This window comes from Hyaena hyaena, unplaced genomic scaffold (genome assembly GCF_003009895.1).
Source record: "Hyaena hyaena isolate Hyena2069 unplaced genomic scaffold, ASM300989v1 scaffold_82, whole genome shotgun sequence".
Lineage (NCBI taxonomy): Eukaryota > Metazoa > Chordata > Mammalia > Carnivora > Hyaenidae > Hyaena > Hyaena hyaena.
The window spans coordinates 2,340,182-2,356,416 of record NW_024080713.1 but is presented as its reverse complement, the minus strand read 5'-3'; the positions used below and the strand labels follow the sequence as shown (position 1 = coordinate 2,356,416).

Here is a 16,235-nt window from a genome sequence, read left to right as displayed (position 1 = left end):
TAAATTTCACTGGTCGTGTGTGATGAAAGAACAAGGGTGTAACTCACATCTTTGGTCAGTTGATTTTTGACAAGGGTGCCAGGGCCATTCAGTGGGAAAAGAATGATGTCTTCACCAAATGCTGCTGGGAAAACCGGATATTCACACATGTAGAAGGCTGAAGTTGGACCCTTGCCTTAGAGCATAGACAAAAAATTAATGCAAAATGGATCAAATACCTGACTTTAAGAGCTAAAACCATAAAAACTCTTAGAAGAGGGGCGCCTGGGTGGCTCAGTTGGTTGAGCATCCGACTCTTGGTTTCAGCTCAGGTTATGATCTCATGGCTCGTGAGATCAGGCCTCACTGTGGGTTCTCTCTCTCTTCCCCTGTCTGCCCCTCCCTCGCTCACGTACACACGCGCGTGCACGAGTTCTCTCTCAAAATAAACATTAAATTAAAAACTCTTAAGAAGAAATCATAGGGACAAATCTTTATTACACATATGTACAAATGGCCAATAAACACACGGAAAGATTCTCAACATCCTTCGCTATTAAGGAAATGCAAATAAAAAACACAGTGAGATACCACTTCACAGATTTTAGGATGGCTGTAATTTAAAACAAGGACGACAGAAAATAACAAGCACTTAGGAGGACGTGGAGAAGCTGGAACTCTTTGACATCGCGGGTGGGAATGTAGAACGGCGCAGCTGCTGTGGAAATGCTTCGGCGGCTCCTCAGACAGTAAACATGGGATCACCATGTCCCTAGCAGTTCCGCTCTTAGGAATATACCTTAAAGAATTGAAAACAGGACTCACATATTTGTCTACCAGTGTTCATTGCAGCATTATTCATCATAGCCAGAAGGTGGAAACAGTCCAGATGTTCATCAGCTGATGACTGGATAAACCAAATGTGGTTTGTCCACACCAGTAAATATCTATCACTCAGCCATAAAAAGGGATGGTGTTCTGACACGTGCTGCAGCCTCGAAGACGGTATGCTCAGGGAGATAAGCCAGCCACAGAAGGACAAATGTTGTGTGATTCCACTTAACCTGGAGTATCTAGAACAGGCAAATTCTTAGAGACAGTAGATTAGAGGTTTCCAGGGGCTGGGGTGAGGGGGTGGTAGGGAGTTATTGCTTCATGGGTTCAGACTTTATGTTTTGGGTGATGAATATTTTAGGAACTAGATAGCGGTGATGGTTGTTGAACATGGTGAATGCACTCATTGCCTCTGAACTATACACTTAACGATGGTTAAAATGGCCAATTTTATGTTACATATATTTTATCAGAATAGAAAAAGAAAGTGGATGAAACGCTATTTGATCCTTTTCAGCAGTTGAAACAAAGGCAAAGAACATGCTGTAGAATGTTAAAGCCACACTGAAATCCTATGCGTCAGTAACAATCGAAAATGAACGGTAAAGACAAACTGTTTTTGAAAGCTTCAATTACAGTACATTTCGTTGGAAGAAAGAACGTTTAAATGGGAAGTGGCTTGAGGATGTTAATTTTCCTCTCTTAACAGCAAAGGGAATAAAAATTAACCTCCTGAAGTCATGTCGTGTGCTCTGCAGTTTTGTGCTTGGACTCTGCCAGCTTACGAGATGAAGGCCAGGTAGCTTTAAGTAAGAACACACACGTGAAGGCTTTGTAAACTGAAAACCATTCTACAAATCCTACCTCATTTTCTGGAAGAGCTGTGTTTAATCCACCTTTCAGCTACTTCATGTGATTAATTTATAAAGGATTATGTCGTAATTTCTCTTTCTCCCTTGTAGTACTTAGTGTCTTTGATCCAGGATAACCTGGGATGGATGTGGGTGTTCTACTTTTTCATTCTCATGGTAAGTGAGCATGTGCCTTTTTTTTGTTGTTGTTAACTTGTAGTTTTTCTTACTAATTTAGTTCAAAGCATTTACGTGAATCTCTTCTTAAACCAGCAAAATTGCTGATTGGTTTTAATGACCCTGTGGTGAAAAGTAACATTTCATGAGCCTAAAAGATACATTCTTCTTTCAAGGTGGGAATGGATCTTTAGTTTGCCTTTGATCTAAGCCTAATGAGTGTTGTCATGTTTAATTCCAGAGAAAAATTGTGAGAGATTTATTGAAAGTATCACCAACTGGTAATCGGTGTATTCTTCTGGGGTACTCTCTATCTGCTAAATACAATTTGGAATTCTGAAGGAAATTACAGGGTACACCAAGCAGCATCAGGCTCAAAAAGAAGCATTGCTATAATTAACACTGTGGCGTGTCGGTTCTAAAACGATGAGAATCTCTTGAGAAAATATTTGTCGTGTCTTGAACATTCTTGGGTGGAATTGTGTACTTTCTGGGAAATAGCCAATCCAGAATAAGGCCTTATACTTTTAAAATGTTATCCTCTCTTGAGTAAGCATGTGACCTGCCCTCTTACATTATTGGTGAGGTGGTGCTCAAGACAGGACCCCCTGAGAGAGGCTGCTGACAGCTTCTTCCATGGGGGGGTGCATCTAGTATCCCACTCCTAAGTCTGGTGCATCTGAATTGGAGACGGCCTCAATCACCCCAAGTCCAGACACGGCCCTCCAGCCTCGTCCAAGGAGCCTGGAGTTCTCTGGAGCGGCCTCAAGGCTGCGTACTCTGCTGTCACAAAGGACGCTTCTCCCGCCTAACTGCGTCTAGCTTCTGAAGACGGGGCCGCGTGTCCCTGTGTTCCACCTCTGACATCTGTGCTAAATAGAGGGAAATATCTCCTGATGAACCTGCCATGTGATCGATCACAAAAGAAATTGTACTAGAAAGAAAACTGGATCTGTTCTAAGGAACACGTTTTAAAGTGAGCTCCAGGGGCGCCTGGCTGGCCTCTCAGAGCATGCGGCTCTCTATCTTGGGGCCATGAGTTCAAGTCCCACATGGGGTGCAGAGATTATGTACTTACTTAATTTTAAAAAATTAAAAAAGTAAGAAAAAGGAAGTGAGCTCCAGTATCAATTTTCCACTCTGCCTACGGCAAATCATTTAATTTGTGTACATTAGTTCTTTTTCTGGAGCCTGTGTAATGTGAAGTTTAAAAAAAATCTATTAACCACGATTTTCAGAATCATTTTTCTAATTCATTAAAGATCGAGTTATCTTTGCATGAAGTCAAAATGAATGTAATCATCCAAATTCATTATGATGTTCAAAACATGATGCTCTTAACAGGATTAATTAAATTGTCACTGCATATTTAATGCTTTTTTCTCTTCACAGACAAGTTGTACGATTCTGTTTATCTCCCCATTAATAGTGAGGGAAACATGCTACCTTATGCAAAGACGACAGACTCACGTACTGAGTGAGTGAGCGGCGTCCGCAGGAGGAAAGGACCCTGGGAGACGCCTCAGGACTCTTACCTCTTTTAATTCATCCTTTTTGGGCGCTGTCTTCAGAGCTCCTAAGGAAACCTCAGATTGTCAGGCCTCTTTGAACAGCATCAGATCGTCAAGCCCTTTTCACCTTGTGACGCTGGCCAGTAGTGAAACCCGGGCTGTTTTTCTGCACTACACGAGTTATTGTGGATGATTTTTATTGTTGTGGCTCCATACACGTGCTGACTGGCCCATGCCTCTGCCAGCATCTTTATTTGGCCTTTTGAGGTTTATTCTTTTCACCTTAAATACTGTCTTGGACTTGGACCCGATTCTCCGACCTGGCCCGTTGGGTGACCATGAGACATTTGCTCATGGTTTGTATCGATGATGGACTCCATGAATAGGAACGGATCATTGGATTTTGCTTTGATAATGAGTTTGCAGACAGCGGCTCATCTTTGAAGCGTCAGATGCTGGTCGGGTGCTCATGCTGGTCAAGCAGAAACCTGCCCTGGACAAAGAATCCCTTTGTTAAACTGGTGGGAAAATCACACTACACGGTGACTGTTTCCGTTACTCTGTATCCGATGTGAAGTCAGCCAGCTCCGGACGCAGAAATACCTGCAAATTGTCACCTCGTTCTCTTCGGTCTTCATTCAAAATTAACTTCGACTCCTGGAAGTACTCAGTCTTCCTTCCAAGGACCATAAGGTACATCATCAGCTGTCATGAACATTCCAAGGTGTAGCTCACACCTGAAGTACTCAACCCCAGATCTGCTGTCTGGGAATGTTAGGATCCACTAGGAAGCTAATCTCCTTAGCCCTGTTTTCCGAGAATTGATCTCTCTCACAACCAGGTTCCTTGAGTTACCTCAGCAGAAGACTAGAATTAGAAACAGGAAAAACCTTTTGTCCTAGTAAGTGTTAGGTATGTGACCTTGAATCACATTAATGAATTAGTGGGGCCTGAGGACTAGGCATCTATTCTTTAGAAGTTTGTAGCGCGTATATCTTCAAGGCTGTGAATTCTGTACTAATTACCAATATGTTAAGGTCATTCTGTATATATATATTTTAAATTATGGACATGAACTGGGGGGAAAATGTGCAATTTTGAGAGCTGCCTAATTTTCATTGGGATAGGGAATATTTTTCAACTTCTTGCTTTATACTGTAAAGTGTGATGTGTTCATGAACTTGTTAATGTTATTTAATCAAGCAGATTTCCAATCAGTTAATCACTCATCACTGACAAGGGAAAATATGAAACCTAGAAAGGGAAAATAAACTGACTTTTATAGTAAATAGCTGTCCATCTGGTTATTTAAATCTATACTCTGAGTTCCTCATTCTAGAATGTGATTCATGCCTTATAATTTCCTGCTGTTGACCATGACCCTACGGTGTTGCCAGCGTGTACAGCTAGCTCCTCCCTGATTGCCCCATTTCTATTATGTTCTGTGAACACCTTCCCTTCCCTTTTGTGTAAGATTATACTAAGTTTGGATGAGTTGCCTGGTTGTAATTTAAGAATTGTCTATAGATGAATGCCATTTTTATTATTTAACCTTCTTCTGACATTTGCTGTGAATTTCCTCTCTGCCCGCATAACCAGCATGGTGGCATCTTTGTATCCTGGCACCAACATTGTTTTCTGACCCTGTTTAAACTTAGCTGGGTGAGTGTTTCCCTGACCTCTCTGTAGCTGTAGCCCCCAAGGTGTACGTAAAATGAAATTATAAATAGATAAGTGCTCAGCCCTGAACAAAAGGATATATTGCACGATGGATAGATTCCCTTATTGTTCTAGTTCTGGCTGTTTACATTCCTACATAGGAATCAGCTTTAAAGAACTGCTGACTTCACTTTCTTATTAATTTCTTTTCCCTTGACCGTAGGAAAAGCTAATTTGGAAACGACTGCTTCTCTGGCGACTACATCTCGGATGCTCACGAGGTTGAGGACAGTCGTTCTGGCCTGCCCTTCCTAGTCATACTGTGTTTTCTTCTCTCCTGTGTAGTTTCAAAGGAGGAAAGCCCCCTCCTCGCTCCTTCTCTTTCTGTCCCCCCCCCCCCCCCCCGCTTCCTGGAAGACGGGAGTTGCTCAATAAATGCGAGAAACGCCCGAGCGTCCTCTGCGTGCACCATGAACTTGAGTGGGTTGGAGGATGCAGGGTGCTCTCATCCGTTGCCTTCCTTCCTTTCTCCTTAAAAGCCTCCAGAAGTCCCAGGGATGCCTGGGTGGCTCAGCCAGTTGAACGTCCAGCTCTTAATTTTGGCTCAGGTCATGATCCCAGGGTTGTGGGATTGAGCCACACGTGGGGCTCCCCACTGAACATGGAGCCTGTTTAAGGTTCTCTCTCCCCTGCTCTCTCTCTCTCTCTCTCTCTCTCTCTCTCTCACTCTAAAGAAAACAAAACAAAACAAAAACCTCCAGGAGTCCTCCATGCCTCCTGGATAAATAACCGATGAAGCCTTTCTTATCCCTACTGGCTCTCCTGACTCCTATCCTATTTTTCTTTTCACAGTCAAACCCTTTGACTTAATGGATGGTATCTGCTGCCTTTCTGGCTGTCCTACTCACGGTCTCTTCGGCTAGGTAACGAGCTGTGTGTCTGTCTGCCTGGAACAGTCCTGGTTTATTCCCGTTGTTCTTCTGACATAATTATCAGCAGCACCTCCCTTCTCTACAAGTGCCCTAGTTTAATTTTTTTTTAACGTTTATTTATTTTTGAGAGAGAGAAAGAGAGAGCCCACGTGCAAGTAAGGAAGGGGCAGAGAGAGAAGAAGACACAGAATCCGAAGCAGGCTCCAGGCTCTGAACTGTCAGCATAGAGCCCGATGAGGGTCTCAAGCTCATGAACCATGAGATCATGACCTGAGCCAAAGTTGGATGCTTAACTGACGGAGCCACCCAGGCACCCCAAGTGCCCCAGTTTAGACGCAGTATCCTTACCCTCCAGCCTCTTATTTCATCACCCACAGACACCATGCATCTGATGATCACTAAATTTGGAGATCTCTTTTTCTCATTTCTTACCTTTCTTACTCCCTCTCTTGTACTTGACATTGGTAACTACTTCATCTTCCCCTGGACATTTTTTTCCTCTGGCTTCTGTAGCATCTTAATTTATTGAATCTTCTGATCTTCTATCCCTTTTACTGGGTTCTCTTCTCTGTTCACCCTCTGTTAGTTTCTTTCCTACAATAAGCATCAGCAGCTTTCCCTGAGGAGCTGTTCTTATCTACCAAAACCTCTGTTACGTACTTAGTAAGAAACCACTGAAGAGAGATATAGCGTCATTTTGTTACATACTCTCTGGTATATAGTTAAGAGCAAGTCTCGGGGCGCCTGGGTGGCTCTGTCGGTTGAGCATCTGACTTCGGCTCAGGTCATGATCTCACGGTTTGTGGGTTCAAGCCCCGCGTTGGGCTCTGTGCTGACAGCCAGCTCGGAGCCTGGAGCCTGTTTCAGATTCTGTGTCTCCCTGTCTCTCTGACCCACCCTCGCTCACGCTGTCTCTCTCAGAAATAAAAACATTAAAAAAAAAAAAAAGCAAATCTCAAGGGAAAGGCACCCACCTTCTATAACCTCAACTCCCTGTTCCTTTCCCCCACACACTACTCTGCCAGTTGCCTCTATGAGTGGTTTTCAAGGTGCCTTTTTTTCTTTTTAAAGATTCATTTGTTTACTGTGTGAGAGAGCACAAGCAGGGGAGGGGCGGAGTGAGGGGGAAAGAGAGAATCCCAAGCTACCTCCGAGCTGCCCGTGCAGATCCCATTGCAGGGTTTCAACTTACAAACTGTGAGATCATGACCTGAGCCGAAATCAAGAGTCAGATGCTTAACTGACTGAGCCACCCAGGCTCCTCAAGGTTTCTAAGTCATAAACCCTTTGAGAATCTGAAAGTCATTACCCTCTCCCTAGATTGAAACGCACATATGAATGAACATGAAAGATTCGTTACAGGGTGTTCATGGGCCAAAACTTGAAGCCCATCCTTAGGCCAGGAAGTTAGAAACCTTGGTGCAGAGAATCAAGTGCCGTCTGGCACGAAGTTTTCCACAGTCCAGTTTCAAGCTGTTTCTTTACCGAATCTCCCTTTGCCACTCTGTGTGAATCTTCTACAAAGTCAGATGGTTGGCTTATCCCTTGCTACAAATGGCAGTGTGTTTTCATATCTTACTTTTTTTTTTTTTTGGTAATCACCTGATATTTTATTTTATTTATAGTTTATTTATTTTTGAGAAGAGACAGAGCATGAGTGGGGGAGGGGCAGAGAGAGGGGAGACACAGAATCTGAAACAGGCTCCAGGCTCTTAGCTCTCTGCACAGAACCTGATGCGGGGCTCGAACCCACAAACTGCGAGATCATGACCTGAGCTGAAGTCGGACGTTTAACCGACTGAGCCACCCAGCATCCCGTTAATCACCTGTTTTGAATTTTTTTAAGTTTTTAAAAAACTGTGATTAAAATATGCATAAGCTAACATTTGCCACCTTAACCGTTTTAAGTGTATAGCCCAGTCGTGTTATGAGTGTTTCCATTGGTGTGCATACCCGCTTGTCTGTAATACCCCTTTTTAACTCTCAGCCTTGTGAACCTTTACTTTCCTTCAGGGCTTAGCCAGCACCAGCTAGTCCAAGAAGCCTTTCTCTGCCAGCCTCACCAGCATCCCCTGTCTCCTTTTCCTTGTCTAGGAATGGCAGAATTACCTCCTCGGTGCCTAGCTGTTTCTCTCTTAGCTATTTTTACACCTAACTCCCCAATGAGATTGTTGCTCTTTTTCTCCAGTGCCTCATGGTTGGTGCTAAGTAAACGTTGATCATGTTGGGGGAGACGGAAGGAAGATGAGAGGGTGGGAGGTGAGCAGAGCGGGGGGTGAGTCCCTGACCCTGCAAATGGCCCTTCCCTCTGCCTCATAAACAGTACCACCTCTCCAGGAAGCGGCCGGGTTCTGAGGCTGGCTGGCGCACAGCACATCATCCTTTCCTCAGGCTCTTCGGGCCGGGGCAATGGTGAGCAGTGAGCTTTGTCCTCCAGCGCAGACCGCATGCTGTTCTGTCTCTGTTCCTGCTGCGTGGTTTGCCCCGGACTGTCCTGCTCCGTGCGCTGCTCTTCAGCACTGCTCCTCCCTCGCAGCCCCTGGGGTCTTGCCTCCCGGGAGCTTTTCCTGACAACCCCACTCCGAATGCTCTTTCTCTTCTTTAAACCCCCAGAGCTGTTAGTCGGAGACCACACAAGTCTGCCCCAGGCTGATTGATTTTACTGCTCTATTTTGTTCTCTGGTTGTTTCTGGTTGTCATTTCCTCAATTAAATTCTGAGCATCAAAAGAGTCAGCTCCATGTCCAAGGATGCAGCAGCCATTTAATCAGGACAGCCCATTTACCTTCCCATGTGGCCTGTTGCACTTTTAGATTCAGGGCCATCTCCCTTTTGCTTTTCCTTAAATGCCCTGATCATTTCTGGTGACCAAGTTTGTTTCAGCATGTATCTGAATAAATCAGGCTAAATATGAGATAATGTTTATATATGTGAACATAGGTTCGTGGTTATATACGTGTGTGCTATAGATTATTATACATAACAGTATATATGTTATACGTAAGTGTATATGTTGCATATAACCATACACACATATAGGTATGTACATATATCTTTTTTTAATATTTATTGTTTTGAGAGAAAGAGACAGAGTATGAGTGGGGGAGGGCCAGAGAGAGGGGACACAGAATCTGAAGGAGCCTCCAGGCTCCGAACTGTTAACACAGAGCACAATGCAGGGCTCGAGCCCCCAAACTGCAAGATCATGACCTGAGCTGCAGTCTGACGCTTAACCGACTGAGCTGCCCAGGCGCCCCTATGTATCTTAAGTCTAATAGGTTTTTTAAAAAGTTTTATTTATTTGTTTGTTTGTTTTGAGAGGGAGAGAGACAGAGCACAAGCAGGGGAAGGCAGAGAGAGAGACACAGAATCTGAAGCAGGCTCCAGGCTCTGAGCTGTTAGCACAGAGGCCAATGCGGGGCTCGAACCCATGAACGGGAAACCGTGACCTGAGCAGAAGTCGGACGCTCCACCAACTGAGCCACCCAGGCACCCCTTAAGTCTAATAGTTGAAAAATTCTATACCTGATCTCCCGGTGCTGTGGTCTCTCCATCATCCTAACATAACAGTTCACAGGCCTGTGCATCTTTAAAAAGTGCCTGCCCACCATTCACTCCTCTCTTCTGTGCCCACCGTGTCATTGTGAGTTGGCAGGACGTGTGGTTCTGTTCCTTAGACGTGAGAGCTGAGGCCCAGAGACATTCCGTGGTTTGCCCAGGGTCACAAAGTCAGTAAATGACAGAGGCAGAGCTAAATAAGAACCCAGGCCTCTTGACTTAAGTCCAGTGCCTTTCCCGTTAGGCCACGCAGCCCGTCCCGTTGAACCTTCTCCTACAAGGTATATACGTCCTGCAACTGCTCTCATCTTTTCCGAGGGCATGAGCAGCCCTGCCCTTGCGTTACCACTGCCTCCCACCCTGCACCTGCTGCGCGGCTCCGCCCCCCGGACGCCTCGGGGCTGCCATCCTTGCTCCGGCCCACGGCCTTCCTCTGCAGGTGCCCTCTGCCCCAAGTTTCCCTTCGTAAAGAACACCTCTTCGCCCTGAGGCTCAGGGAGTCTGCCACCTGACACACTCTTGCATTGTGATTTCTTCCCTCTTTCTAGGCCCCTGGGGGGGTCGGTGCAGGTGCGTGGATTTCACGTGCTCACCTTAGCCAGGTCTGCTGCCTCTTTCCTCTTGACCAAGATCTCTGCTATTTACCTTTCTTTCTAATGAATGCTTAGTTAACGTAGGGTGAGTCTCTGGCCTCTGAGATGACAGTGGTCTACTCTTCTGTCTGTGATTGTCCTATTAAAGAAACAACTTTTTTTCTTGTGTCTTTTTGCCCCTCCAGAAATTCAAGAAGTAGCAAAATCATTTGCAACTGTTTTGAAGCCCCTTTATCCCAGTGAGGTGCTGAGAAAAGGGCTGCCCTGTTTGACCAGAATGTTGTAGATTTTAATGGGATAATCGTATTGAGGTGAAACCTTTCATCTGAGGACTTCAAAGGCCTCCGCCTTGTTTAATAGTTATCATCACGCTCTAAAGAGGGACATCCGGAGACCGTAGTCTGAGTTTCTGTGTGTGTGTGTGTGTGTGTGTGTGTGTATGTGCAGTCACTTATTTATTTAGTGTTTTGTTTTCTTAGCCTCACCATAGAAGTTTCAGGAACCCAAGAGTAATGCAGTTGGTATCCATTAAAATTACCACCTAATGAATAGCATACATGAGTTGCCTTTGTTTCAGGGAGTGAAGATGTTAAGGGGATTATAAAATAACTGGAGCCAGGAGGGTGGGGCTGGGGGGCGGCGCAGCAGTCACTAAAGAAGAGTCTGCAGAGACCCTGCCCCAGATGCCCCTGGAGTCATGAGATAGGTAGTGCGATGAGCACTGCCAGCTGTGTTCAGGTCAAAGATGATTCTTTTCCGATAATCTGAGAGAGAGGGAGAGGGAGAGAATCGCCAGCAGGCTCTGTGCTGTCAGTGCAAAGTCCAATGCGGGGCTCAGTCCCACAACCCTGAAATCATAACCTGAGCTGAAATCAAGAGTCGGGCTAAGCCACCCAGGCACCCCCTATAGAAGGTGATTCTATGAACCAGCTCTTGGAGGGAATGTAAGTGCAGCATCGTCACCCAGATTTGTCATTTAGCAGAACTTTTGAGAAACAAGCCTGTGTCAAGACTGAAAGAAAAGTTCCTAATTAAGTTAAAACAAGACTGAAGCTATCCCACCCCATCTTATGCCTCTCACCCCTGGTCTCTGCAGTCACTTAGGCTATTGAAACAGCCTCTGGATAAAAGGATGGGTTAGTTAAGAATCCTAAAACAATTTTTTCAATGTTTACTTTTGAGAGAGAGAGACAGAGAGCGAGAGCACAAGCATGAGCTGGCGAGGGGCAGATAGAGGGGGAGACACAGAATCTGAAGCAGGCTCCAGGCTCTGAGCGGTCAGCTCAGAGCCCGACACGGGGCTCAAACTTACAAACTGCAAGATCATGACCTGAGCCAAAGTCAGACGCTTAACTGACTGAGCCACGCAGGTGCCCCAAGAATCTTTTAGAGAAAAGACTCACAAGGGTGGCACATAGGAATGACCCAGAACAGTCCCCCTTCCCACATCCGTTTCCCATTTGGCTCTGGCATAGCCGTGCGACTTTTTACCAGCTCATTTAGTGCTGCAGGACTGTGGTGGTTCTGATCTATAAGGAGATTTTTACATCAATATTTATGTTTTCCTCCCTCTGCCCACACCAAGAGAAGCCAGCCTTTCGTGGTCATGTTCCTTTCCCCATCTCAGGTCGCTCATTCCTCTTGACTCAGCAGGGGGAGACAAAGTCCCAGAGACCTTGCCAGCTGTACTTCTCAGCACCAGAAGCTGCCACATGATCTTTATTTCATTATTACTTTCTGTGTGTTTTGAAACCCTCCTGGCTAGTTGTTCTGAGTTCCCGTTCCACCCCCTGTCCCTGCCTGCAGCGTCTTACCTCCGCCCATGGCCACCCAGCCTGCTTGACAGAAAGATGGAGATTCTCTGGAGCTGCTGCCCTTGGACGGTTGTGTCTCCTTAGCTTCTCTGTAAATCCCTCTGCCTTTGAATAGCTCCTTCCACCTTTTGCTTCCAGTCTTTAAACTCTGCAGGCCCGTCCACTGAGACTCTCAACCATGTGCGCCACACCCCGCCACCACCATCCCTTCTACCACCAGTAGTGAGTCCAAATCCAGATGGATGGTCTCCCCATGCAAACTTCTCTCTCCCCTTCTTCTTCCCCCCAATAACCACTCCCTTCCTGACCCGGGCACCAGCTTTGAATTCTTGAGGTGAACCCTAAAGCCTGTTCTACCTCCTCCCCAGTGTGACAGCTTCTGAGTTGTTACCTCCTAACAGCTATTAGGGACCTGCGCTGGGCGGGGGGGTGGGGGGAACAGGGGGGATGTTTTATTCCAGCAACAGACTGCGCCCTCCCTGGTGAGGCCATTCCATGGTTGGATAGCTGGAATTGTTCGGAAATTCGTTCTCCTTACTTGATCATTTCTTCCCTCCAAAGCAACGTTTCTTCGTTCCGAAGTCTTTTTTTCCTCTTGGTATATTTGAGGACAACTTCTGTCTCTCTCTCTTAGCTTTTTGGGCTTCTAATCTTAAATTTGTATTGAAACCGTTCCCCTAGCTATTGGTTTCTGATTGAATCTGTCAGTGCCATCCTTTACTTTTGAAGTGACTGTGACCTTCGCTTCTCTCTCTCCAATTGGATTTCACCTCTTTTTCCTAAATCCTTCATCTCAAGAAAACTCTCTGGACAAAACTGGTTCATTTTCTGTGGTCCAGAGGCTCTTGTTCATATTCTTTTCAGCCTTGTCTTTATCAGGCTACAGAACTCTGGAAAGTCAGGATTACCTTCTAATCATTTAGAAAAATCCCCTAATGCAGTGCTTGGCTAGTGGAAGTTAGAAGCTAGAGACTGTTCCGTTTTCCCTGCATATTTCTCTAAAACCTGTTGACTACCAAGTGTTTATGTCTTGTTTGTTACTTGTTTTTTATTTTTTTATTTATTTTTTATTTATTTATTTTTTAAATGTTTTTATTTATTTCTAGGAGAGAGAGAGAGAGAGAGAGACAGCGTGAGCAGGGGAGGGTCAGAGAGAGAGGGAATCACAGACTCTGAAACAGGCTCCAGGCTCTGAGCTGGCAGTCAGCACAGACCCGACGCGGGGCTCGAACCCACGAACCGCGAGATCATGACCCAAGCGAAAGTCGGACGCTTAACCGACTAAGCCACCCAGGCGCCCCTGTTACTTGTTTTTTAATCTGAAATTGCCTGGAGCTCACTGGGATGTCCTGTGGGCAGCCCAGTTTAAAACAGTTCATTTTCCCCACCCAGTCCCTGCAAACCTACTACCCTATAACCTTCCCAGTGGTCTTTGTAGGATAGGCTGCTCAGAACGTTTTTGAGCAACCGCGATTCTTTGTCATTAAGTAGCTCTTCTCCTAGACCGTGAGTCCCTGACTGTGCCACAGTCTTCCCACTTTCCAGGTTCTCTTCCACTGTCAGTGCCAACGGCCCCCTGCAGTCCCTCAGCCAGGATCACAGCCTTAAGGATTTTTTTATTTCAAGAAGAGAGAGAGAGAATCTCAAGCAGGCTTCACGTGCAGCGTGAAGTCCGATATGGGGCTCAATCTCACACACCTCGGGTTCATGACCTGACCTCATATCAAGAGGTGGACACTTAATGGACTGAGCCACCCAGGTGCCCCTTTAGGATCACTTTTGACACCTCTTTTCCTCTCTCCTTGCAGTCAGCCTCCAGGTGTTGCTGATCCTTTCTTGCTTTTCTCATTCATTGCTCGTCTTGATTTCTGAGTCACCCTCCTCTGCCTGAATTATTCACGGTGGCCTTTTGTTTGATGTTCCCCCTTCTAGTCTTGCCCTGGTCCGGTCTGCCCCATACTCAGCTCTTAGAATAATCTTTTTCTTTAAAATTTTTTATTAAAAAAATTTTTTTTAATGTTTTTTATTTATTTCTGAGAGACAGACAGCGTGAGCAGGGGAGGGTCAGAGAGAGAGGAAGCACAGAATCCGAAACAGGCTCCAGGCTCTGAGCTGGCTGTCAGCACAGAGCCCAACGTGGGGCTCGAACCCACGAACTGTGAGATCATGACCTGAGCCAAAGTTGGACGCTCTACCGACTGAGCCACCCAGGCGCCCCTAGAATAATCTTCTTAAACAGTGTTTTTGTGGTGTTTTTCTCCTGCGGAAGTATCGAAAGTGGCCCTCTCTTTTGCTGGACTAATTTTAAGATCTTACATGAATACTCATCTCCAGCAAGAAAATCCTGCTCTGAGATCAAGCAGTGGTGACACTTCTCTTCCACTGGTGTCTTGTCTGTGCCAGTGTTGAACACCTCTCTTCCCTTGTCTTTCCTTTGTTTTTAGTAACAACTTTACTGAGATATAGTTTACACACACAAGTCACACACTTAACGTAGACAGTGGTTTTAGGCATATCATGGAGTTGTACAGCCATCACTACTACCTAATTTGAGAACATTTTCGTGATCACCCCAGAAAGAAACCCCAGATCCGTTAGCAGTCACTCTCCATTCTCCTTTCTCCCCAGACCCCGACAACTCCCGATTTACCTTCTGTATCTGTTTGTCTATTCTGGACATTTCAAATACATGAGAATTATATAATAATATGCAGTCTTTTGTGATTGGCTTCTTTGACTCAATGTAATGTTTCCAAGGCTGTTCTAACTGGATTTTCTTAGATTCTGTATTTGTCTACTTGGCCCTCATTCATCAGAGAGCCAATTGTATTAACTGTACTTTCTTATTTTCTGTATTTCTAGAAAGTGTTTATTTATTTTTGAGAGAGAGAGAGAGACAGAGCATGAGCAGGGGAGGGGCAGAGAGAGGGAGACAATCCCAAGCAGGCTCCAGGTTCTGAACTGTCAGCACAGAGCCCGACGTGGGGCTCGAACTCATAAACTACGAGATCATGACCTAAGCCAAAGTCGGACACTTAACCAACTGAGCCACCCAGGTGCCCCTTATTTTTTTCTGTCTTCATGATGCTCTGACATTTGTGGCCTCAATGACTGGGCAGAGACTGCCCTTCCCAGGTTTTGCCAGTTCTTAGAGACAGCAAAAGGCTCACCTAGAAGCACGCTTTTCACATGCAAACGAACCATTCCAGAACCCACAGCCTGAACCAGCCATCTACTTTATCAACTGCTCACACACCAAGTCATTATTTCCTTTGCCCTTAATCACCCCAGGGTGAGGTACCAGACAACCAGGGACAGCCATATTTCCTGAAGCCTGTCAGAATTATTCAGACAAGCTACTCCTAAACTATTTACCATGTCCTGCCTTGCCTTTCCTACAGAAAACGCAATGAAGGCTCTGGCTCCCGTGTGGCCTTGTGTGACATGGTGCCCCCTCCGCTCAGGAATGGTGAGTAATAAACATCTTCTTTCAATGGGATTGACTATTCTGTGTCATCACTCAGTAGCCTCTGAAAATTAAAATCCTGCAGGTAAAATTGAGACAATGGCTCATTTTTGTTACACATGTCAGTTCTTCACTGCATTTTTTAAACTGGATTGTACACATAGGCCATGTTTTGTTTATTCTTCAGCTGATGGACATTTGGGTTCTATCCACTGTTGGCTATTGTGAAAAATGCGGCTATGAGATTTGCATACAAGTTTCATGTGGATGTATGTTTTCACGTCTATCGGGTATATTCCTAGGTGTGGAATTGCACATGGTGACTATATTTAATGTATAGAACGGACAAACTGTTTTCCAAGTGGCTCTACTCTTTTATAATCCCACCGGCAGTCTGTCAAAGTTCCAAATTCTCCATGTCTTCACCAACACTTGTTATTGTCTGACTTTTGATTTTTTAAAAATTTTATGTATTTATTTTTATAAATTGCAACTTTATTTTTTTTTAATTTTTATTATTTTAAAAAAGTTTATTATTTTGAGATAGAGAGGGGGAGAGAGCACAGTAGGGGAGGGGCAGAGAGAGGGAGAGGGAGATTCCCAAGCAGGCTCCATCTATCAGTGTGGAGTCCAACGCAGGGCTTGAACTCTTGAACCATGAGATCATGACCTGAGCCGAGATCAAGAGTCTGATCGTTAACCAACTGAGTCACCCAGGTGCCTCTGTCAGACTTTTTAAACTTTCAGTCATCTTCATAGATTTGAAGTGGTGTCTTCTTGAGGTTTTGATTGGCAGTTCTCTAATAACTAATGATGTTGAGCAACTTTTCATGTGTTTATTGGCCATTTGTAGATCTTCCTG

General features: G+C 45.1%; 1 protein-coding gene across 5 annotated transcripts in view; it reads left to right on the top strand.

Annotated features, from left to right (window-relative positions):
- The window catches only part of SLC37A3 (solute carrier family 37 member 3), a 66,742-nt gene extending 51,368 nt beyond the window's left edge, over positions 1 to 15,374 (top strand). For 4 of the 5 annotated variants that reach the window (XM_039234031.1, XM_039234035.1, XM_039234033.1 and 1 more), the window contains 2 exons: positions 1,776 to 1,841; positions 3,234 to 4,641. In XM_039234031.1, coding sequence (XP_039089962.1) covers positions 1,776 to 1,841; positions 3,234 to 3,326 — 159 coding nt within the window. In that variant the 3' untranslated portion in view covers positions 3,327 to 4,641. Of the gene's footprint in view, positions 1 to 1,775; positions 1,842 to 3,233; positions 4,642 to 15,308 lie in introns of those variants that run through there. The other variant, XM_039234036.1, reaches the window with a different exon arrangement.
- The last annotated feature ends 861 nt before the right edge of the window (positions 15,375 to 16,235 follow it).